This window comes from Schistocerca nitens, chromosome 3 (assembly GCF_023898315.1).
Source record: "Schistocerca nitens isolate TAMUIC-IGC-003100 chromosome 3, iqSchNite1.1, whole genome shotgun sequence".
In the NCBI taxonomy this organism is placed as follows: domain Eukaryota; kingdom Metazoa; phylum Arthropoda; class Insecta; order Orthoptera; family Acrididae; genus Schistocerca; species Schistocerca nitens.
Window position 1 is genome coordinate 49,401,575 of NC_064616.1, and position 25,360 is coordinate 49,426,934.

Consider the following 25,360-nt stretch of genomic DNA (forward strand, 5'->3'; position numbering starts at 1 on the left):
CTTTGGAGCACACCACTGGTACTCAGCATTATCCTGGTCTGGAATGTGTTAATCAGCCACCCCAACAGGCCATTACTTCCTAAAATCATGCCCTGGAATGAGATCCATTCTGTCTGAAATTTTGCCCACCACACCTTGAATAGCTTTTCATTGCCCTCCCAGTCTCCACAATATTCTTGTCAGACCCTATGCTCTTTCTGCATCCATCTCCCTACCCTGTGGCTCCTAACCCCGTGACTGTCCCCGCTGCAAGACTTGCCCTATGCACCCTCCTACCACCACCTATACCGGCTATTATGTAAACACTGTTCAGCCTTCTACATCAATTTTCAGCTAGGATGAATGGGCATAGGCAGAGGGTGTATACTGGCAACTCGCAATACCCTGTTGTAGAGCATGCTCTGAAACACGAAATTCGTGACCTCGGCACCTGTTTGACCACAGGCGCCATCTGGATTCTTCCCCCAGACACCTGTTTCTTAGAACTCTGCAGGTGGGAACTAACACTACAACATGTCCTTGGTTCTCGCCACCCACATGGCCTTAATTTATGTTAATTTCTTCCGTCTCAGCATTTCTACACTGTTACTCTTTGCTTCACTTTTTTTAGTTTTCCGCATCCTCCATTCTTTCCCATCTATTTTTCACTGCTCCCCTCCCAATGCACTTAGTCTATCACTTATATTAACTAGTGCATGGTGTTTTAGTTGTGATCTCTGTCTTGCATATTACCTTATGTTCTCAGATTTTCAAATCTCATCCAGTGCAGTCCCCAACAGTAAGTGTTTCCTTCTCATTCTGTACGGTATGTCTCCCCTGACCCGTGGTTCTGGGTGACTTTCCCGAAATCTTCCCCTTTTCCTAGACCTCTCCAGTTCTTTTCCTTCACCCTTCCTCCTTCCACTTCAACCCTTCTGCCTGAAGAAGGAGCCACTGGCTCCGAAAGCTTCCCAATTATAACAGTCTTTTACGCGTGTGTTCTTCCGCAACTTGGTGAGTAGATTTTTTATCTATCCAATTAAATAAAAATTACATAAAAGGTTTACTTACCTTTGTGACTTGTCGAAAAATTAAATCTGCAACACAATAATGCCCTCAATGGCTGAATGCAAATAATCATAGGTGAACTTCACGGTACACATCAAATGCAATTTACAACAACTGTCTGTTCACTTCTAAGAGTTCACTAAACAATGTTCCCTGTCTAAGCCAGCCCCAGATGATGATCTATATCAAAGTGGGTGAGAGCTGCTCTTCTATCTTCCGAGTAGGCTTCTGTCCGTTGTCGTCCGGTTGTTGGCGGACTGTACGCGGCCAGCAATTGGCCGAGGCGAAGTCGATATATTTATCCTTTGTGGCGCTGGTGGAACGTCTCTATGGCACTGGCACTGGCACCAGCTCATGTCTTTGTGCCTGTGGTGCTTTCGCCCTGGCTGTGTCTTGTTAGGATGACTCAGCACATTTACCACTGGCTTTGCTGTAATTGAAAGCAGTCAGTGATTCAGACGCTGGACAAGCATACAAGAGGAGGGCTGTCCAAATCCCTGTCCAGCTATCCACATTTAGGTTTTCCATGTTTTCCCTAGATTGCTTAAGATAAATGCCAGGATGTTTCCTACCAAATGACATTACCAATTTGCTTCGTCAACCTGGCTTGTGCTTTGTACCGAATGAAATTTTCGTCGACTTTTGCACTATTTGTGATGATACTGTTGATGAACTATATTATGTAAAAAGCAAGTGAGAGATATTATGTAAAAAGCAAGTGAGAGAAGTCTGGACTAAATTTAAATCACATTTTGCACAATCTAGTATTTAAAAGTTAAACATCATGCTTTGAGGTGGCTGTTGGAGTACAGATGGACTTAGTTTTCAGTAATATTTAAATCTGTTGTGTGTCTGTATCATATGTATAAGCATAAAGCTTTTTTTTCATTGGTTTGCTTGATTGTAAGCCATGCCATGCCATGCCATGCCATGCCAGTAGTTTTCTTGATTGGAGGAATATCTAACCCATTTTCATTTACAAAGAATAGTGAGAAAATTGAAACAATCAAAGCGCAACTAGAATATAATGGTATCACCATTCCTCACATCACTGTTTTTGAGTTAACGTTGTGTGAACCCAGCAGTTATTTCTGGTTTTCTATGTTCTTTGTGGATACTAGTGTAAATATATGATAATCTCCAAGCATAGGTGTTATATCTATTATTTTATCATAAATGTCAAACAATAGACAAAAAGTTAATATTAACTCTAATTTTTATTTCAGGGATTCCTGAATCTACAGTGGTCAAGGTGGAAACGAATCCTCTTCACAAGGACAATTGCCATTGTCCCAACATTCTTTGTAGCATTTTACAGTGAAATAAATGAACTATCTGGCATGAATGACTTGTTAAATGCTATAATGAGTCTACAATTACCATTTGCTACTATACCAACAATAGCATTTACGAGCAGTCAAAAAATTATGGGTGAATTTCAAAACGGAATGTAAGTATTAAAGCCAGTTGCATTAAATTATCGGTTAGTTGCAAAATGCATAATAGACAATGTCAAAGAATTTTTCATGATTCCTTATATTTTGCATCCATAATTGCCTGTATAACTGGCTGCTTTTTTGCACTTCAAGGTTCCTGTTTCTGTTGTGACGATTTGCAGTAAGTGTTAAAAAATTACTTCCTATGTGAAGGAATGAAATTGAATGTGTTGTTGTGCTGGTTGATGGTATGATAGTCCACATGAAACATATTCTATTTCATATGTCATCCAAATCATTCATAGTGGATAAAGAAATATACAACCACTGCGTGACAGTACTAGGTGACATTATATAGTATGATGATTGTCTTCCAGTTTGTAACCCCAGTTTCAGAGCCCTGTGACCAGCAAATTCATTTTGGTTTGGCATAACTGCAAATCTATAATTAAAGAAAATGTTCCATTGTTTCCAGTTCAACTATTGTATGCCTCAAAAACAGAGAAATAATATTATGTGTGACAAATTAGTAGTGATACCTCAGTCAGGCATTTTGACAGTTAAAATTCTGGAATTACTGTGACAAACTAACCAGTGCCTACTTGTTGAAACCAAATAGATCGGTATGTTACTACTTGCATTATAAAATGTAGTAACTGAATGGTTAGGAGTGAGCAACTCATGAAACAGATATCATAATGGAGTTGGGTGTTTGAGAACAGGCAGTTGTGAACAGTTGCACTGACAGTAATGTAGTTCATAGTCTCTTGTACACGTACCATATTATTTATCCAAGTAACATTTATTTGCAGCATTCTACTTGGAAATAAATTTTGTGAAACTGTACGGAATTTATTTTCTTGATCTTGTGAAATTAACAAAATCTCGCTATTGGTAAAATATGATATGCCTATTTCATCAACTGAGTCCTAAGCTCACTTTATTATTTTGTGCTTTGCCTCCTGTATTTTTGTTTATAACTCTGAGGAAAAACAATTATGAAACTTTGTGATAATTTTTAACAGCTTTCTCAACCCATTAGTGTTCTACTGGTCCCTCACCTCCCAGCAGTTTTGATTGTTCTACTTTGACTGTTTGTAATTGTTATTCATCCTTCATACTCTTATACATTTTATTTAGCATTGTGACTGTTGTGTTTTGTTTGAATGATAGTTCATAAATTTTAGTACTGTTTCGTCAGTTTTATTCCTGAATATATTACAGTGAAAAGGATTTAACATGAAAACACTTAACATGAAGATTGGTTAACGCGAAATACCGGTAATACTGTTGTCCCGGTAAAATACTAAGTAATTTCATGCTTTTTCCATCTAACATGAAACAAAAATCTAACATTAAAAGCTTTTGCTTCTCAGATGAACAAATAAATCTACTATGTGCAGCCCTGATGTCACTCAGATTTATTAACAAATTTATTATCCCCCCCCCCTTTTTTTAAAAATAGACTAAACAAAGTAAACCATGCTTGCATCTGTTGCTATGTTATTGCTTGTCTTTGGATTCTGCCAGTTTCAAAACACGTCAGTCAGTTTTCATATTTGGCACTGTTTTTTTTTTAATATACAGGCTCTGTAATTGTTTACATGCAATGGCAGAGGAAACTGTATGAAAATAGGCAGTTTTTATGCTTCAAATAAGGATGGAGTGGCTTAAAGCAGTTTAGGGAAAACTGATGGAAAACTGAAATCTGAAGAGACGCAGGAACGTTACTAGTCGAATGTATGATGAACAAACAAGCTTGGATAGTGGCCGCTGTGCTCACTGATTGGATTCTCAATTTAGAAAAGTGATTTTCATAAGAAAAACTGTTGATTGTTGATAATTGTGTGGCACATCCCAAAATTAAATTAACACCATAAGTGTTTCAGAACCATGTGATGAAGGCATTATACAAAATGTGAAATTACATTTTCTAAGAAGCTGCTCCATAAATATCTACCAGCAATCAAAGCAAAAAAAAAAAAAAGATCTCTGTCTGATTATTGATGATGTGATATACATCTAGTATTCTGTAAAGAATTTTATGGAACCATAAACAATTGAAAATTGATTTCACTTTATGGGATTCTCTAATGTGTCACATTCTATGTCACCTCAAGAATCAGCAGATATTGAAACTGAAGTGACATTTAATTAAATGTTTGGAAAAGTTTCTACAATATCCCTGGATGAATTTGTTGCAGTTGAGAATGATGTATGTACAATGCCAAACATGACAGCCATTTTGGAGTGTGTTCAGATCGCAAAAGGTCACATCAATGTAGGTGGTGGTGGTGAATTTGTATTTGACAATGAAACCTACATTGCAGGTCCAGTCCCCACTACACCAGAAATGCAGATCATCATGAAAAGTATGCACAGCTGTTGCGATGACATTCAAATGGTGAAATTAATAAAACAATGGACGATACTGAACAATTTGCCAAAAATTTTATGCTGAAATGGACACTGCAAAAGAAAAAAATATGTAGTCACTAGAGAAAATTATAGCAGGAAATTGAGTTATTGTACTGTAATAAAATTTGACAAGAGGAAATTGTATGGCTCTTGTTTTCCTCAGGCATTGCTTAGCAAAAAATTGTTGTAATGGGAAAAATAATTTTTGCCATCTTAATTTCATGTTAAATGTTTTTCTGCTGTACATCACTTTTGTCTACTAATGAGATTGTGGTGTCACTTTCAATAGAACTATGATACAATCATTTTGTTCTGCCCTACCTGAATGTTTAATCTGCACTGTGAGGACAACAACCTCTGCTGTTGCACTCATTTGGGTACTATGGGTATTAATGCATCACCATCACTGGTATTTGTATCAGATTATGAGCTTGTGTGGTTTGTAATAGAGGTATTGGTAAATAGATCTGCAGTTTTGTATGACATTACTGCACTAACCATTGCCACAAAACCAATACTTCACCTGCCAGGTATATTCCATATTATGGAAAGATCTGTGGATAAGAATATAGTGTGGGTTTTCCACAATTTATATTCCTTGTTCTGAGATATTCAAAATATTACACTTTTCGTTTTTTTTCTGCTTGTATTTTTCACCTATGACCATTTTGTGGTGATCTTTGTGAAACCTGACATTTGTCTTGTGAAAAAGCTATGTCAGATGTGCACACCTAGGAGTTCTTACATGTTCTACAGATACTTTAATCACAGTGAAGCAACTGTTCGTGTGCCACATCTGGTTTGCTATAAACTGTAATACAATATGACAAAAAATATGAGATCTGTGAAAAGAAAATAACAACTAGTTGAAAGAAATTTGTGCTGGAAGGGGGGAAAAAAAAGATGTTGAAAGTTGTGGCCCAGCTTCATTTCAGAGCAGTAGCAAAACACTTCCATTTTATTAAACTTGTGTTGTATGTGTTCACATCAATTGATCTTCAGTTAATAATGATGACTAGTGGGAAACAGATGGTAACTATACTGTGTATTAGCAGATGTGTTCTGGCTGTAGAACAATGAAAAAATAGCACCTCTTCATGGAGTCAGTTCTAAATAACCACAAATATAAGTATATAATAGACTGTTACTCTCTGCAAAAAATGATAGAAGTTAGGAGGCGGCTTTTGTGTGAATCTAGAATTGATTCAAGTGTGTCAACACAAACACGCTACACTTCTCTTAAAGGATTTTTATGTTCATCAGAACTCCCTTTGCACATATTTGACAATTCCCAAAAGTACATCGAATATGCGTGAACAGTTCAGCTTTAATATTATTTAATGGAGTAACCAAAAGAAAACTTCAGTAAATCTTTTTTGGAAGAAAGATACTCTGTGACCTAGGCAGTGCTTGATTTGTGACAGTACGCACCAGTACACCGTACCAATACCTATGATGAGAAGAAATCAGAACCGCAGATTTTGAGGTGTGGTACAATAGAACTTTTGCTATGGTTGAAGCGATGTAAACCAAATGCTGTATTAACACTTTTAAAATGCTCATAAAAGCATTAAAATAAGGTTTTAGGAAGTCTACCTTTCAAAAACACTCCCTGGAAGGTCATGGTACAAAAACATTTTTTTAAATTTTTTATTTTTATTTATTTATTAATTTTTTTTTTTTTTACAAATGGAGCACTGGATTAGGTATTTTTGACACTAATGGTAATTGTATCAAATGAAGCTTCAATCAAGAAAACTAATTAATTTAAGTTGAGGAAGGTTAGAAAGAAAAAGCAAGTCACTTAGATCCAAAGAGGAGAGAGATCGCCTGTAATGAAGACAAGTGTAGACATAGAAGGCCAGCAGTTCCTTCTTGTAATTTGTTGGGCTGATGGTAGTGTCATTTCTAGACTGAATATGTGTAGAACCAAAACAGTTTTTTAATGTAAATTTACAAAGAAATCATGTGAATTTGCTAGGAGGTGGTGGTGGTGGTGGTGGTGGTTATAGTAGTAGTAGTAGTAGTAGTAGTAGTAGTAGTAATTTATTCATCCAGTCAGCACGAGAACTCATTTGTGCTCTGCCACACACCCAAAGGCGGCTAGTGGAGTACACTATAGTAGACGTGGAATGCTGGGAGATTGTCGGGGGGGAAGATAAAAATTATCCACCTAACAAACCTTTGTTTCTAATTACTACAAAATAAGAAATCATCATCCAATATGTTCCATTTTATGTTATGAGCTCTATGTGTTGTTCTAAAAAGAGAAGTCACAAAAAGAAAGGAAACATTGTGAGGGCCTTGCCAGTCAGTTAAAGAACAGAAAATGTGGAGTGGTGGTTGGGAATAGTCCAAAGATGCAGATCGATCTTTCTATCTGTTAGCACTCTTCCAGTGACATGAGAATTTTTATTTCCTGCTGGCCACAACATCCAAAAAAGTTATGTCTTCAATATCAATATACATCATGCACAAATGTAGTGATAATATTACTATACTTACTAATCAACTGATGCATTATTGCACAGTTGTTACCATATATTCAATAATACACCAAGAAGTTGATGAGTTGTCTGAGGAAGACACAGCTAGGGCAAAAGCACCACAGATACAAAGATGCAAGCTGATACCAGTCCTATAGAGACTCACCACTTACACGAGTTCCATCAGCGCCACGGGCGGTGCTGAGGATGAACATATCGACTTTGCCTCGGCCAACTACCAGCCGAGTACAATCCGCCAATGACTGGACAATCGACAGAAGCCTACGCGGAAGATAGAAGAGCAGCTCTCACCCACTAGGTTATAGATCATTGTCCACGGCTGACTTAGACAGGGAAGGTTGTTTAGTAAACTCCTAGAATTTAACATAAAGTTGTTGTAAATTGCATTTGCTATGGACTGTGAAGTTTACCTATGATAATTTGCATTTAACTACTGAGGGTCCTTTTTGCGTTATATTACATGCAGTGTTGCAGACTGAATCACTCAACAAGTTACAAAGATAAGTAAACCTTTTAACTCATTTGTGTGACTTCATTACTAATTTGTTGGAGTGTTGTAGAACCTTCGTTCTCCTATCCTGTTACCTGACTCTAGGGCATAGCTGTGTATTAGTGGCAGGGAGAAATTATCTTAGCAGTGTACTGCACCAGAAGCTGTTTCCTGAACTCATGGACTTGGCCAACCGAAACGACAGTGGCAATAAGGCCTCCACAGCAGTAGCGACGAGGCCTTTACAAAACTTGTGACGAGAGTTTACAAAAGAAATAATATGCATTAATTATGAACACTGTAATAAAAAAGTAGAACTACTTCAAAACATTTCTGATCTTGTAGAAGGTGTATGCAGTGTAACTTAAGAATATACTGGTCACAGTTGGAGTTGTAATACCTTTTGTGTCTTGTTATTGGGGTTTTAATCAGCAGTAATAGGGAAAAGCAAAGTATATACTTATGATACCATACTCATTCTAGGACTTTCTTCTTTTTAATAAGTTTTTCACCTTGTTTGTGACATTTTGCTGTGTGTATGTGTATCCTAAGAATTTCTTGGGTTATGCTTTGTGTGTCACAACTGTACCCACTATGGAGCTACCAATTTTTTCTAAGGCATTTTTCTGGATATCGACAAAAGTAACAGAAATCCCTTCCCTGTTTCCAAAATGTTGTACCCTTCTTCCTTCTTATACTGCAATAATTCGGCATTTGCTATCTTTTGCTTGTCTACCTTGACTTTCCCCTTCAGGTTTATAAACTTAAGATTTTGGAAAGACAATCATTTATTACTCATTCTGTTGAAATGTGCAGTCTGCTTGGCTACATTTTCATGGCTTTCATTTCCTAAAGTATAGGTTTCCAATTAATTTCTATCTTTGCATTATTTAACAGCATGTGTAACATAAGGAATCCTCTCAACCTAAATGCACTTTTCCAGATTCTTGACAGTAGATGAACAGATATTATATAAGGGGCAGTCAGATGAAAATGAGACAGATGGAAAAAAGTAAAATGTTTCTTATTTCACAAGTAAATTCCATAAGTGTTAGTAAATTTATCCCATTGTCAGATGAGATGGTAAATGCCTCCGTGCAAAAATGTTTTTGGTTGCCTACAGAACCATGATTGTACCCAGGCATGCACCCCTTCATCCGAAGCAAATCAATGGCCACAAATGTCTTTCTTCAGGGCTCCAAAAATATGGAAATTGTGTGGGGGGAGATTGGGATTGTATGGAGGATGTGTAAGGGCGTCCCAGCAGAAATTTTTGCAGCATACTCAAAACAACCTTGGCAAGATGTGGACCCACCCACACATTTTGACTACACTACAGAAGTTTCACTGAGAAGCCCTTACACATCCTCCATATAGTGCCAATCTCCCTCCATGCGATTTTCATATTTTTGGAGCCTCAAAGAAAGACATTCATGGCCATTGACTTGCTTTCTGACAAAGAGGTGCACACCTGGGTACAGTCGTGGTGCCATAAGCAAATGCAAACATTTTTCCATGAAGGCACTGACCATTTTGTCTCACAGTGGGCAATTACTTTCTCCCCCCCATCTAATTTTCATTTGATTGCCCCATAGAGTGAGACTGTGTTCATTGCTGTGATAGAATGAAAAAGCTTCAATGAGACACTTGCGGAATTCTTTAAAATTACTAACTTCTGTGCTCCTTGTACCGGATGTGTGTTTCTGACTAGTGTTGTAGTGAGGGCTTACTTTTTATTGTACATTAAATCACACACACTTTTTATATTAATGTGTAAATGATTATTGTTTGTATAGCATATGATGAAGTTATAAAATAAACATACTATTTCCTTGCATTATAACAGTATATTGGTGAGACAATGTGCACTTGATTTTTATGGAGTTTGTGTATTTTTAATATTTGAATTTACATTTCAACACATTTTGGATGATAAATATATCAGGACACTATATTCTTGTGTTTGATACAGTGTGTGAATCATTCTGACATTTATGTTGCAGTAGCAAAGTTTTACCTGCCATACTAAAATATTTCCATTTTCTCTTTTTCATTTTCAGTGTAATGAATACAATATCCATAGCGTTATCAGTTGTTGTTATCACTATAAACATTTACTTTGTTGTTCATACGACGACAGAATCTGTAACTGGCTGGTACTGGTACATGCTGATATGTATATATGCAGTATTTTACTTGATCATGTGTGTATATTTAATTATGCACATGATGAACAGTATGGCTCCAGGCAAATTTGGTAACACAGTGAGTATTGGTGTGCTTTATAAGTATCTACAAAGTTGTTCAACTTGCTTATGTGGTAATTTGAAATAATCCAAACTAAATTTTTAAAAAAAATATGACTCATTTGCTATTTAACTTTATATCATTTGGTACCTCTCTGTGACAAGTGTCGTATTGTTTCCATTGAAATAACTGCTTTATGACATACTTTTGTATTCTTTAGTGTGACAAGCCTCCCAGTAGTGTCAAATAGAGTGAGGGAACACACAAGACACATTTAATGATTATTGGTCTCTCAGCTGGAATGGTAATCTCAAAAATGCACTTTGTTCTTCTTAAAGGATCAGCTTACATGCCTTCAGTTTAATCTCTCTTTTTTTTCTGTCATTATACTCCTTATTCCTTATTCCTTATCAAGTGTCAACTAAAAATCCCAAGATGAAAGCCAACATGCAATATGTTTTTAATAACTGGTTGCACTTTTTGCAGAGAGCTACCTTTCAGAAAGTGGTGTGGCAAATATAAATGTTTTATGCCAAGGTTGGAGCACATCCACTCTTTAGCTGGTTGGGAGATTTAGAAATTTTGGATTTGATAGTTTTTAAAAACAGAGCATTTCTGAATTGGTCATTTTCTTGCAAAATTTTGCAAAAGCTCCACAAATTTATTGCAGTGTTCGTTGATGGATTTTAGCAAGGGGACTGTCTTTGCTCTAAACATTTTTTGGGGGAGAGGGGGGTGAAACTGTTGATACTAATTTTTCTCATCTGTACTCAGATTGCCTAACTGCCTTCCAAACAAACAGTTCCACAGATCGTCTGTCCCATTGGCTGAGTGGCCAGTGCATCTTACTGCCATGCAGCAGGCCCAGGTTCAATTCCTGGCCAGGTCTGAGATTTTATATGCTCTACGACTGTGTATTATTTTGTCCTCATCATCATTGACATGCATGTTGCCCTTTGTGGCATCAACTGAAGAGACTTGCAACTCAGCAGCTGAACTTCCCCAGGTGGGAACTCCCAGTCATCAATGCCGTACAGTCATTTTTTTTTTTTTTCACTGATACAACCAGCAGAAAAAAAATGTTCTAGGACCCCCTTATCCTACTATAAAATTAGAAGTAGCTGGGTGCTACAGCATTTCAGAACCCCAGGAAATGAGGACACTGACACAGCAGCTAAGGGAACTTGTTAGAGATGTACTGCAGAAACATGTTTTGCCCACTGAAAATCATTTCTTCATTGTTGAACCAGAAGGTATATTTTCTGATGAGGGTAGCTATAAATTTAAGGAAGGACCTGTCCTCTATTTTAGCAAACAGTGAGATGAGTGTGATAATTGTTTGTAATTTTGCCCAGACTCCAGCCTCAGTATTTAGGTTGGAGGTGTTAATGTGTTTTTAATGGTAGATTTAACAATTTTAGTTCAATGATTAGCTAGTATCTACCATATTATTTCAGTGTGTTCCGCAGCAATACATGTAATTTTTTATTTCAGTTTTAAAAGCTTTTGTAGCCTAGGGGGAGGAGTGACTTAGTTATTTAATAACTGTAATGGAAAATTTTAAACTTTTATCATTTTAATCATATTTGTCTCTAAATAATTTAGTATGAGCGCTGAATGTAAAGTGCACAGAAACGTTCATGTATGTATGTATGTATGTATGTATGTGTCCGTTTGTCTATTGCATCTCTCTATCCATCCATATCAACACAAACACTACAGTTCACTTAACATAAACTGATTATTATGTGTGGAAAGAGCAAGAAAGTACTTCAGTCCAGTATTTTCAAGACTGGGAGTATGAGAATCCCCACTTACTGAGCACTAGTCTGCATGTAATAATTATTTGTAGTTTGTCAGTTCTTCTTGCATATATAATGCCCTCTTAATGAAACTATAAAGTAGTGGAAAACCTATAGTGCACCCTGAAATTAATATTTTCTTCTTCTTTTCTCAGTTTATTGCTAGACTGACAGAAGGGCCAGTCCCAGGGGACTTTGGATTAAATGGTGATAAATCGAGGTAAGTCAGTAAATAAAATGTAAATATTATAGCAATTTGGACGTAATGTTTACAGTACATGATCAGAGTATGGTTGTGTAACACACACAGATGGAGAGCTCCTTGATACAGTCCTGATTCATATGGAGTAAATATTGTGATGCCAACGGCATTGCCGCAGTGGTAACACCGGTTCCCATCAGATCACTGAAGTTAAGCACTGTCGGGCTGGGCTAGCACTCGGATGGGTGACCATTTCGTCTGCTGAGTGCTGTTGGCAAGCAGGGTACACTCAGACCTTGCGAGGCAAACTGAGTAGCTACTCAGCTCCAGTCCCGTAAACTGACATACAGCCGGGAGAGCGGTGTGCTGACCACATGCCCCTCCGTATCCGCATCCAGTGACTCCTGTGGGCTGAGGATGACACAGCAGCCGGTCAATACCGTTGGGCCTTCCAAGGCCTGTTCGGACGGAGTTTAGTTTATATATTGACATATCAGGACAGTTTTTGTCATAATGTAATGTCAGCAGTGTGTGAAACACCATGTTTAATGCAAAAGTTTTTTGAGAATGTTGTTTCACTATCAGACACTTTCTTTCTATAAAGAAACACAATGCAAGTAATATTCATCTTTTGTATCTGCAGCTCTTATCTTTCTATCTGTGTTTGCAGTTAAATTGGATGTAGGTTCCACCTTTTTGCAAACACACTGTTTTTTCATTTTACCCAAACATGTTTCGCACCTCTGTGGTGTCATTAGTGGGTTTTTGTTTATTGAAAACTGTAAAAAGTGAACATAATTTAGGTTGTAACTGATCTAACAAAGTGAGTCCTAAAGAAAGTTTTTGTTCATTCTGCTTCTTATTGTGGTTTTACATTGTATGGTTTTGCAGGACCGACTTCAGATTGGTGACTACATTATTTTAACAGAAGATATTGCTTTTATTTTTTTATCATCTTTATGTGGCAGTTGCAAAGTGGTAACCAGTAAATCAATATTTGCCTTAATGGCTGAGGGTGCTAAATGATGACAGCACAGTGGCACTCTTTGTAGAGGTTGCTGGAACGAATGTTTTCCTCCATAAGTTGACCACAAAAAAGAGAAAGGTAGTGCTAACAGGTCCCAATCACACAATTGTGCACTAGTGTGTTGGATTAAATTCTCAAACATCTCTAGTGAGTGAGTTGGCAGAGTAATTAAGACACTGGGCTTGCATTTGAGAGGACAGAGGTTGAAAAGTCTGTCTGACCATCCAGATTTAGGTTTTTCATGGTTTTCTTAAATTGCTTAGAGAAATGCCATGCCAAATGGTTTCTTTGAAAACAACTGGGTCATTTTCCTCCTCCATCCTTGTCTCAATCTTAGCTTCTGCTTCATATCTAATGAACCAATTATCAATGGTATGTTAATCCCTAAGCTTCCTTTCTGTTTTCAAATCTCTTTGGAGTGTCTAATACAGTGACACTATTTTAATTATGTGTTAAGTTCAGTAGTACTCCTGGTACTTTCTAAAGACATAGTCTGTTGCCTAGAATCAGGTTTCTCTCTCTCCTTTCCTTTCATTTTACTTTCATCCATTACCACCTACACATTATGCCAGACAACAGTCATCAGTCATCAGTGCTAAACAGTTAAAAATGTGACACAAACTACACAGATTGTATGCATGAAACACAATCTTTTGAAGTGTCATATAGTTGAAAGTCTTGCTTTAGGCTGTGAACCACAGGGTACTGTTGTAGAAAAGCAGTTCCACTTTCACAGATATGCATTTCACTAATCTTCGCTTCCAGAATTCAGGACAGTTGATAATATTTGTTAGTATCCATATGTGTGTATCATTACTATTTTTCATTGATGAAACATAGTATAAAATGCTTGAACACTATGTTCTGCTGCTTTTATCTTGTGCTTTCTGTGTGTAAGTAATGAAGTGAAGAGCTGTGACAAGTATTTCTCAGTATGATCTGTTTTATGAGCTTGTTTGTTCTTAAAAGACCTGTCAATAAGCATTTCTGTAGCTTCAAAAATATATATAAATCATGTGGAGGGTGAGAATGTTCAATCTTTTTCTTCTTTTTTTCTTATTCTTTGAATTGTGTTTATAACAGTTAAGTAAATAAAATTTATGATTACAGAAGGACAATGCTATAGATAATCAGTTCGATTTAATGTGCATGGCTTTTAATTAATACAGTGCAATGTGTCTCATGTAAAACTGGGTCCAGTTGACGAACAGACTGAAAATTTCCTCTTGTAAAATTTAATAGCATAAATATTAATTTAAACAAAAATTTATGAGTATCTCAAAAAATTGCAAAATATTGCTCATTTGGCCCCCTTCACATCTTTTGATTCTTTTATGTAGCTATTTTGTCCCTCAAATTTCTGTGTAACTGACTAAAAGGAGTACATAACTGTTGTAGGAATTGGGGATTCCTTGTAAAATTCTCTTCAGTGCACCTGCTTACATGTTTTATGGCATACATTTTAAGCATTTTAATATTAGCACGGAGGAAAGTTGCACACAAATTAATGAAGAGTTTTATTTACATATACCTTGGATACCTCATTGGTATATAGACATAGCTGGGCAATGTTAATCAAAGAGTTAACTTTGTTAATCATTAATCTGTCACTAAAATAGTGAACTTCATTGAATGTTGAAGCATTGCATTACATGAGATTCGTTGGAAGTTAAATTTAATTGTTAATCATGAAGTCATAATAGAAAACTTTATGTTGACTGTGTAGTGAAATGAACTAGTGAGGTGTAGTGAAATTAGCTGCTGAATAAAATGTGTTGCCGTCACTTAAATGACAGTGTTTTTGTTGAGGAAGTTTAGGTAGGACATCAAAGATAAATAAACAGTTCAATCATTTAATCATTTAGTTTTATAATTATTTAATTATAAATATTAAATTATGGGGGAATCAAAGTACAGGGAACTGTATAGTATCTGACATAAGATACATATTTCCCTTCATGAACATCAACATGTTAAAGTTTTCATCAGAAAGCAAAGCTTGTTTAGAAGCCAAAATGTTTTTTCCCACAGAAACAAGTCACTTGACTGCAGCAATCAAGGGTATAGAGGCATTACATGTAATAAACTATAGCTCGCATCACACAAGATGGCACTTCTGTGCATAAAGGTGGAGCAGCAAAGGGATGAGAACTGCACATGTGCGGCAGCAGAGAGCGGGCAAACAAAGTCCATGTTGCTGAACTGCATTGTTGTGGACAACAGTCAGGCACATTTGCCTTGGTTACATCATATTATACGTTCAAATCTATGATGGGAATTGTAAATATTAAAATCAATTTCGATCAGTCATCATGAGAAAAATATTAATTCACGTCTTGACGATGTTGCATCCAATGCTCCAAAGATTTAATCCGTATGACATCGGGAGGCGAGAACAGATGACACAGCTTTGTGAAGATGTGAATTTTTCTCAACGTGACAATTGTCTCATGACAAGATCATTGAAACTACTTGCAATAATCATCATTTATTGCAATTTGAGCTGTATTATAAGTAAAAATTTAATACACAACAAAATTAACATCAAACGCAAACTGAAATCATTATATTTGCTTGACAATTGCTTCTACTCAACAGAATTTTTAAAAATGTTTATAAGGTGTGTGTGTGTGTGTGTGTGTGTGTGTGTGTGTGTGTGTGTGTGTGTGTGTGTGTGGAAGTGTTTGGCTGTAGTTAAGTGTAATCACTGCGCATAAAAAAGAATTAGTGGTAGAAAAAACTAATGAAAAGACTATCGTAAACATGGTCAGTAAGTTGTCATATTTTTCACTGTTAACGAGCATTATGAGTGTAAACTAACTCGTTCAGCATTACAGTGAGAGCCCGCATTTATAATCCATTTAACAAGCAAACAATTAACTATCACCCGTGAATAACTCCATGGAATGATGATCAATAACATTGAAAATGATAGATATCTCGACAAGTAACAGTTACTGTCATTTTAGGGCCTTATCCAATTTGTGCCTTGAAAATGGCAGGGGTTTACTTGTGAAAATATCGGACTTTTGACAAATTTATCCAGCTGCATTCTCGCGCGTCATTAGAGTACACAATATGATGGGAGAAGCTTAAATTCTCCTTGGGCAATATGTTGAACATTATAGCCTGCATAATTCAAAGGATAGAAAATCCTAATCAAAAAGGCTATGATATTCTCATTCTTATGTATGCAGCTGATATGTTGTCAAACACATTTTTTAAACTACGAGTCTTTAAAACTAAGAAATATTATTACTTTGTTCCAAAGTCTACATCGTGACACCACCGTCACTTCTATTTGAATCTGTTTCTGAACAACCTGATTGTAAATGTACGATGATAGGTTCAAGGCTTATATCCATCACCACTTCCCTGTCAAATTATTCTTTCTGAAGCCTTTCAACATGACACACAGACAGTGCCCACGCTACAGGTGGGATGTTGTCTATTGCCTCATGCACAAGTGATTCAGTGACTGTTATCTTGAATTTTTTTTTTTTTTTTTTTTTCCCCCCCCCCCACATAGCCTTATCCATTGCCCAAATTAATTCCGCAAGGCTACAGTGACAGTGACATGTGGGTAAACAAAACTGTGAGACCCCATTCACGTGCAAGGAAGTCAAGTTTGTATGTCCTGTCATGTGACTTGTATAAATTAACGAGCTGCAGGAGATCGTCACCAGTCTGGTTTATACTGTGCTTAATATTTTTATTTTTAAGCCAGGGAAAAATATCTGCTTTTCTGGTGTTTATATTTGGTGTTTCCTCTGTAACAATTGAATTATAACTGGCAATGGCCAACTTCGAAGCAAGGCATGACAAGAATTGTTAATCACGTCATGAAAGTGACAGCGTTCATTTCCAAATGGTAGTCACTGCTATTTTTCTTACACGTAACTGCATGTTTACTCTCAGAACCAAAACCAAATGAAGGGTCAGCATGCAGAATAATTATCCGAGAACCTATCCCTATGAAAACTTTAAAACTGCCAGTACCATCACTCATTTTCCAGCAGATCTTCCTGGAATGGTTCTAATTGACCCATGTTTCATCAAGGTAATACACTGTTGAACTACCTCCTCCTCTTGTATTGTGAAGCTTTATAAGGGATGTAGTTCCTGCTGCACCTATGTCACTTCTTTGAACTAAAAACTCTCTTCTTAATATATGAGGAATCAATGTCTTTTAAAATTCTTTGCATTGACAAAACGCTTACCATTGAAGCTAATTTTCTCCTGCATATCAGTAACACATTTTTCTGATGTCGAGCATTCATCATTCACATGGAGCACTTTAAAACATTGTACATAGGACAAATATATTTCACTCATACATCTAACAAATTTCACCCCGCAGTGTCATTTTCATGCAGCTCAATATTTATGATGTTGTACCTCCTGAACTTGTGTTGTCAGAGACTTAATTTTGCAGGTAAATCCAATGTTATATGTGGCGACTGTCTGTAAAGTGTATTGTGAATAGAGTTTGTAGTAAAGACGTAGTAAGGAAATTAAAAGTCTTGCATTTTGCAGTAGTTTTTCACTCATATCAGTGTTTATGATATCATATATCCTGAACTATGTGATGTACAATGATATGTTTTTCTAGGTACATTCAGTGACGTATGTGGATACTGTTTGAAAAATGTGTTGTGTATAGAGTTAGCAGCAATGAAGTAATAAATTCAAGTGTCTTGCATGATACAGTATTTTTCATGCATCTCACTTTGAGCCCTAATTGTTGACTTTTTAGGCAAGCACAGTTCACAATCAAAAAGTGTTTGTTCTCCCGATTTGGATACAAAATGTACACAATCACTTAAATGTGGCCATGGATTTTCATCAGTTGTAGAGCTATAATCAGAGTCCATGATTTAGTTTCTACAGTCAATCCACTAACAAAAAGTAGTATTTAATGTGAACTCTGTAAACAAACAATAATAAACAGCCAACACCTAGTTATTCTCACAAGTACTCGACTGTTTACATCAATCGCGTGCACCCTTTCTAGCATAGCCACACATCAGTATGACCCGAACTTGCTGTAACATGACTTCCGTGGGTGGTGAAGCATCAGTTTTGTCATAAATAGTAGGTACCGAATTAATGAATAATGGACTCGGAGAAAGTTGATGGAAGTTAGAGTGTCCTTTAATGTTTCTTAAAATTAACTGAGAAGTTAATCCATTAATCCATTACTCGAGAAGTTAACTTTGTTAAATAACAACAGTCTTGTGCCCAGCTATGTATATAAATCACCAAGAGATGTGCAGCCACCATTGAAAAGTAGCATCATGTTTGGTCGTACAGAGAACTAAAAAAAATCTGCAGGTGAATCAGAGTATATTATACAGGCTGATTCAGCAGGAGAACTTTTAGACTGGCTTCACATGACTGAAAGAGGGTGGTATATTATATATCAGACCAGTTTGCAAGTAAATTAGTGTTAATTGCAACACCCAAAAACAATGCATCAAATTAATTCAAGTTCAGAAGCTATGTGTAACATAGCACCAACAGTAAGGGAGTGAAATTCCATACGTGATGTTCAGACAAAGCCAGCAACATGCTCCATGTATGACCGGAAAAGTAACTGACACTTCCAGCTCAGTCAGTGACGAGCTATCAGACAATGTGGAAAGCTGAAAGCTAATATGAATCATCATCATCACAATCTAAAAGGACAGCACCAGCATGTGTGTTTGAAGAGTGCAGAATGATAGGTCTCCAGGGAATGAACAACACACTTTGAGATTCTGTCTCGTACAGGGTGTGATTCTACGATAGTAGTGTGTGAGTGGAATCATTAGATAGAAGGTCACTATAGCAGTGAGATATTTGTTGAGATTCAAATTTTACCACCATGTAATATCTTTGTTGCCTATACATGTGGCTATGCGCATGTTTTTGAGTCAGTTGTTAGTAGTTCTGTGCTATTATCAATACAGTGAATCAAGAATAAAGGTGTTCTGTAATTACATGTCATACTTGTATTGTCAAACCACATTCCAACAGGTTATGGGCCCAAGTTAGGCGATCAGCAAAACTGGCATTTTTTGATTAGACAAAAACATACTTCGGGAAGCTTGTAGGATCTGAAGTACTGCCCCTCATTCAGGCAACTCCCTATGGCATATTTCAGCAAGACAATGTCCTGTCATGTAACAAGGCAGTATCAAGCCTTCTTTGAAGAATGGCAGGTTCCACTGTTTCCACAGCCTAGAAATTTACCTGACATGTCACGAGTCGAACGTGGCAGGGATACGGTTGTTGGCAACTTGTTTGCCATCATCTTCAATCAAAAATTATTGATGCTGTGTGAAATAATTTGTAAATTGTGTTGCAGGAGATTCACCAGGCAAATGTGTGGGGCTCTGATTCAATATGATGATGATCAAAGCCTTGGTTGCACCTTACTGAATTTTCGAATATTACATGCAGTTGTGTAAGTCGTACCTTCATGTGTTGTTACACATTTAATCTATGACTTAGGGCTCATTTTGGTTTCATGTATCCTTGGTATTTAGAGCTCTTCTTTTGTTTTATCATTTGTGTGAATTTATTAGAATGGAAAAGACCGCAAAATTTTGGACGTTGTTTCCAAAATAATGAAATCAAGCCAGTAAAGCTCTGATGAATGGGCAGCATTATCATATTAGTAACATAAATTTACTGGATCACTTGTCAGAAAATGTTAAATGTAATATACGAAGTTTGTTATGGACTTCTGACAGTAAATTATGCCCACAATTTCAAGCTTCAGAGAAGAGTTTGAAATGGCTGGTCTTATTTAAATTGCAGCGAAGCCAATATGCAGTATTTTTCTTCAGGTCGCTAAAGTCACAAAAGGTATGGTGCCTTATGTTAGACAAAATATCCAACCACCAAAGCAGATTTGGTAGAGCTATTCTCAAAACCTTGAATCGAACATGAAATCATCACTAGTTTAGCATAACGAATGTTACAGATTTGTACAGCTACATATAATAGCTAGCTATTTTCCCTAAGTGTTAAGAAATGGTGGTTACATATTCCCAGTAAATTCACAACAGACTGCTTTCATCAACAGCAAACCATTAAGGTTGTTAAGAGTACTTGTGCATCTATAGACAGCCAGTAAAGCTCTGATGAATGGGCAGCATTATCATATTAGTAACATAAATTTACTGGATCACTTGTCAGAAAATGTTAAAGGTAATATACGAAGTTTGTTATGGACTTCTGACAATAAATTATGCCCACAATTTCAAGCTTCAGAGAAGAGTTTGAACTCAGATGTTCATCTCTTGAGCACTGATTAAGTGCAAATAGTTCATGTTAAGTCAAAAGCACAGCTGCAGCTGTGTGCTTATTTATTTTAAAAAGCATGACCTGTTTTGTAACTTTAGCTACATCATCAAGTGAAGTCAGTTACACGATACTGGAGTATAATTGATATTAAACATCTCCCCCAAACCTAGAATTTTGCTCCATCCTAAAAATCATGTCACAGCCCACAATGCACTAATGCCAGTAGCTGGAACTATGTACTAGTGGATCAGAAAAGTGGAGTGCAGGGCAGTGCCGTGGCTGAACATGAACTGAGTTTTGATATATTGATCTGATAGTTATTTATCTCTTTTGTCATGCGGATGATGTTGAAGTGAGCCTAACTGCATCTGCACAAGATTCAGCAACCACCTGTAGTACGCAAACAAAGTGACTTGCCATCCACATGTGTCACATATCTGGCACTTCTGTGAGTTTTCGAGTATCCTGCATCTGCGTTACAGTGATTACATGACAGTAATATTTATTTCAAGGCTAACCAAGTTCACCTCAAAGATGACTATGGGAATGGAATTTGCCTGTGTTTTGGGAACTGTGTTTAAATATCCACTTGTGCAATGATTGGAACCTGGGAATGTAAAGGATGTATTCCTAGACTTGAACTGTGGACTCAATAAGTGCATAGTATTCAGGACAAATCAACAACAGCCCGACATATGTTACATATAAATCTGCATAGATATTTCCAGCACACACAATTCTTTTTCCTTTTGTTTAAGAATTTGACATTGGACATATATGTGTTACAGTAGGTTATATTCCTGAAATTGGCATTCAACAATTAGGCCAAACAGCCATTTACTGTGTTTTATCATTATCAATATTACTCACTAAGTACACAAAAGGACAACATAAACACTGTACAAATTTTTATTTATTTACTTATTTTACCCAAATATGACAGTTAGTATTGAAACGATTTGAGTGTCTGAAAATTGCCGTGTCTTGAAACACATTCAAACCAGCAATCTCCATCTTACTGCCTTTGTCCGATCTCTACATCTACATCTGTACCCTGAAAACCACTGTGTAGTGCATAGCAGAGGGCACATCCCATTGTGCAAGTTATTAGGATTTTTCCCTGTTCCATTCAGGTACTGAGTTTGGGAAGATGATTTTTTAAATGCCTCTGTGTGTACTGTAATTAATCTAATCTTGTTCTCACAATCCTTATGTGAGTGATAAGTAGGAGGTTGTAGTATATTCCTAGAATCATAGTTTTGTAAGTAGGCTTTCTTGAGATAGTTTATGTCCATCTTCAAGAGTCCGCCAATTCAGGTTCTTTAGCATCTCTGTGACATTCTCCCACAATTCAAATATTCATGTTGTGCTTATATATATATATATATATATATATATATATATATATATATATATATATATATATATATATATATATATATATATCCTGTTAGTCCTGTGTGGTATGGATTTGACACATTTGAGCCAAATATTCCAGAATGGGTTGCATGAATTATTTGTAAGCAGTCTCCTTTGTAGACCAATGGCATTTTCCCAGTATTCAGCCAATAAACCAAAGTCTATCACCTGCTTTACCCATGACTGAGTCTATGCGATCATTACGTTTTGTATCCCTACAAAGTATTACATCTGGGTATTTGTAAGTGTCGGCCAATTCCAACGGTGACTCATTGATATTATGGTCCTGGGATACAACATTTCTTTCATTTTGTGAAGTGCGCAGTTTTACATTCCTGAATATTTAATGCAAGTTGCCAATTTTTGCACCACTTTGCAATCTTATCAAGATCTGACTGAATACTTGTGCAGCGTCTGTGAGGCAATGCTTCACTGTAGATAATGTGTCATCTGCAGACAGTCTTAGGTTACTATTAAAGTCTGCAAGGTCATTAATATACAACATGAACAGCAAGGGCCCCAACACATTTTCCTGTGGCGCACCCAATGTTATGTTCTACATCTGATGTTGACTCTCCATTTAAGATAAGACACTGCATTGTCCCCACCAAAAAATCCTCAGTCCAACCACATATTTCACTTTATACCCAGATGATTGTACTCTTGACAATAAATGCAGATGTGGTACACAGTGAAATGCATTTTGGAAATCAAGAAATACTGCATCTAACTAACTTCCTTGATCGTGTCACGTGAGAAAAGTGCGAGTTGTGTTTCACTTGATCTATGTTTTTGGAATCCTTGGTGGCTGGCATTGAGGAGGTCATTCTGTTCAAGATACCTCATTATGTTTGAGCTCAGAATATGTTCTAAGACCCTACAACAAATTGATGTCACGGATATTGGTCAGTAGTTTGGTGGACCACTTGTACTACCCTTCTTGTAGACAGGTGTGACCTGATGTTTTTCCCAAGAACTGGGCACAGTTTTTTGTTCAAGAGATGTATGGTAGATTATAGTTAGAAGAGGAGCTAATTCAGCCAAAAATTCAGCATAGAATCTTACAGGGATTCCATTGGGCCCTGGAGCTTTGTTCAATTTTAACAATTTCACCTGTTTCTCAACACCACTGACACTAATACTTATTTCATTGATCTTTCGAGTGGTATGAGGATTAAATTGGGGCAATTCTCTTGGGTTTTCTTTTGTAAAGGAACAAGTGAATACAGAGTTAAGCATTTCAGCTTTTGCTTTGCTAACCCCAATTTCAGTTCCTGTCTCATTTGCTAGGGACTGAACACTAACTTTGGTGCCACTAACAGCCTTTACATATGACCAGAAGTTTTGTGAAATATCATTTGACAATATTCTGCTACAGTAGTATTTGAAGGCATCACATGTTGCTGTCTTGACAGCCCTAAATGTTTCATTCAGCATCTCTATCTATCGCCCTATGCTTTATTTTACACCTATTATGCAGTAATCCCTGTTTCTTTACAGTGACTTTATACTATAGAGGTTCCCTCCCATTGTGAACTGTTCTGCTGGATACAGATCTGTCCAGTGCATGGTAAACTATTTTTTTAATCTTGAGCCATACATGCCCCTGCACTGTGCTGAAAGCTTAAAAGTTCCTCATTGAGATATGAAAATACTGCTTTTTTATCTAGTTTACTGAACATATATATATATATATATATATATATCCACTTGATTTAGTTGTCCTTTGTACTTTATAGTCATTGTTGCCACAACTGCATCATGGTCACAGATACCAGCTTCGATGTGGACATCTTCAAAGATTTTGGGTCTATTTGTTGCCATTAGATCTATTTCCGTCATGAATGGGGCTCCAAACTAACTGTTCTAGGTAATTTTCAGAGAATGCATTTAGTAATGTTTCACAGCATGTCTTGTTATGTCCACCACTAAAAAAACTGTAATTTTCGCAGTTGATTGTCGGATGATAAGTCTCCACTGATGATTGAGGAACTTATGTGCAAGTGAACTGAGGTTTTCTTTGAAGTTTTCAATTACATAGGAAGAGGAGTCTGATGGGAGATAGAAGGATCCAGTTGCAATTTTATGCCCATCCCTGACACTGAGCCTCCCCCAGTCGGTCTCACATGCAGCTGCAACTTCTCTCTCAGTGGATTTGAATTTCTCGTCTACAATGGCAAATATGCCGTCTCCATTTCCCATTAACCTATCTTTTCAATAAACACTTAACTTATTCCCAATAATCTCACTGCTATCAATTTCAGGTTTCAACCAGTTTTCTGTGCCTAGTATTATGTGAGCTTCACTGTTTTTTAGGAGTGCTTCAAACTCTAGCACTCTGTTGTGAATGCCTCGGCAGTTAACTACCCCATAGGGGGCATTTTTTGGACCTTACTCTTATACTACTGGGTAACCTACAGGTGATGTTATCTGGACTGGATGGAGAGTTGCCTAATCTACAATCTCCTGTTCCAGGTTGAACTAACAAACTTTTTCTGTTTATTTAGATATATATGTCTCAAAGAATCGGATCTCGGACATATGCCTCATATAGGGGCTAACTGCTGGCATATGGGAACTTTACAGTTCAGCTGTCCATTATTGATTTAAAAATTCAAGCACATTTCTTAAGTACTAGTTCACAAATGTTTATTCAGTGATACACAGACACACGTGGACAAACGCAAATTCGATACAGAATCATCAATTTAAAGGAATGTCTTAGTCCACTTGACCTAAACAACCCGGAGCCACATTGGCTTAAGGGCAGGCCTAAAGAGCAAATGTTTTTGAATAGGTCTTCCTTCAGCCTGACACAACTAGTTCTTCTTCTAATTGAAATATGTTTACTTCCTCCCCAGACATCAGTAAAGGAACAGCAAGCAGAAATCGCATAGTGAACAGTCGGTTGCCGTGGCTCACTGGGCACATTCAGTTCGAGACAGAGTAGTTGCTCTGATTGCAGAAGGCAGCTTTTCAGTTGGAGATGCTAGCAGGAGGTACGGTGTGCCACCTAGTACCACAGAGACATAGACTGAGAACACATCAGGAGGACAGAGAACTTATGTGTAAGAGCCGACAGATTCACTGTCGAGTAGTATGGCAAGACACCAACTTCCTCAGTTGCAGTGACACAGTTCTCTGAAGGCTGAGGACTGGACTGGTCACAGAACTCAGAGAGGAAGTGTGGGAAAATGTAATTTTCACTGACGAGAATACACACACACACACACACACACACACACACACACACACAAAAGAAGAGTTAATCCTTGATGTGGGCAAGAATCGAACCCGGGCCCCAGTGACAAAATCAGCAATGATAACCACAAGTTACTGAATGATCATTCTCTAGTTCATAATTCCACATTCGTTCAGCAGCATCTGTCCAACATGGCATCAACATCATGGACTGGTCCCCACAGGCTTCTGATATGAATCCGATCGGGAATATATGGGCTGCCTATGAAAC

The 25,360-nt window shown here is 37.0% G+C and overlaps 1 protein-coding gene and 1 pseudogene across 1 annotated transcript in view; both read left to right on the plus strand.

Annotated features, from left to right (window-relative positions):
- The window catches only part of LOC126247997 (protein Malvolio), a 113,779-nt gene that overhangs the window by 70,980 nt on the left and 17,439 nt on the right, over window positions 1–25,360 (plus strand). The window contains exons 10-12 of the mRNA XM_049948579.1: window positions 2,274–2,497; window positions 9,959–10,163; window positions 12,103–12,167. Coding sequence (XP_049804536.1) covers window positions 2,274–2,497; window positions 9,959–10,163; window positions 12,103–12,167 — 494 coding nt within the window. The remainder of the gene's footprint in view (window positions 1–2,273; window positions 2,498–9,958; window positions 10,164–12,102; window positions 12,168–25,360) is intronic.
- LOC126250119 (5S ribosomal RNA) lies at window positions 12,309–12,426 on the plus strand (annotated as a pseudogene).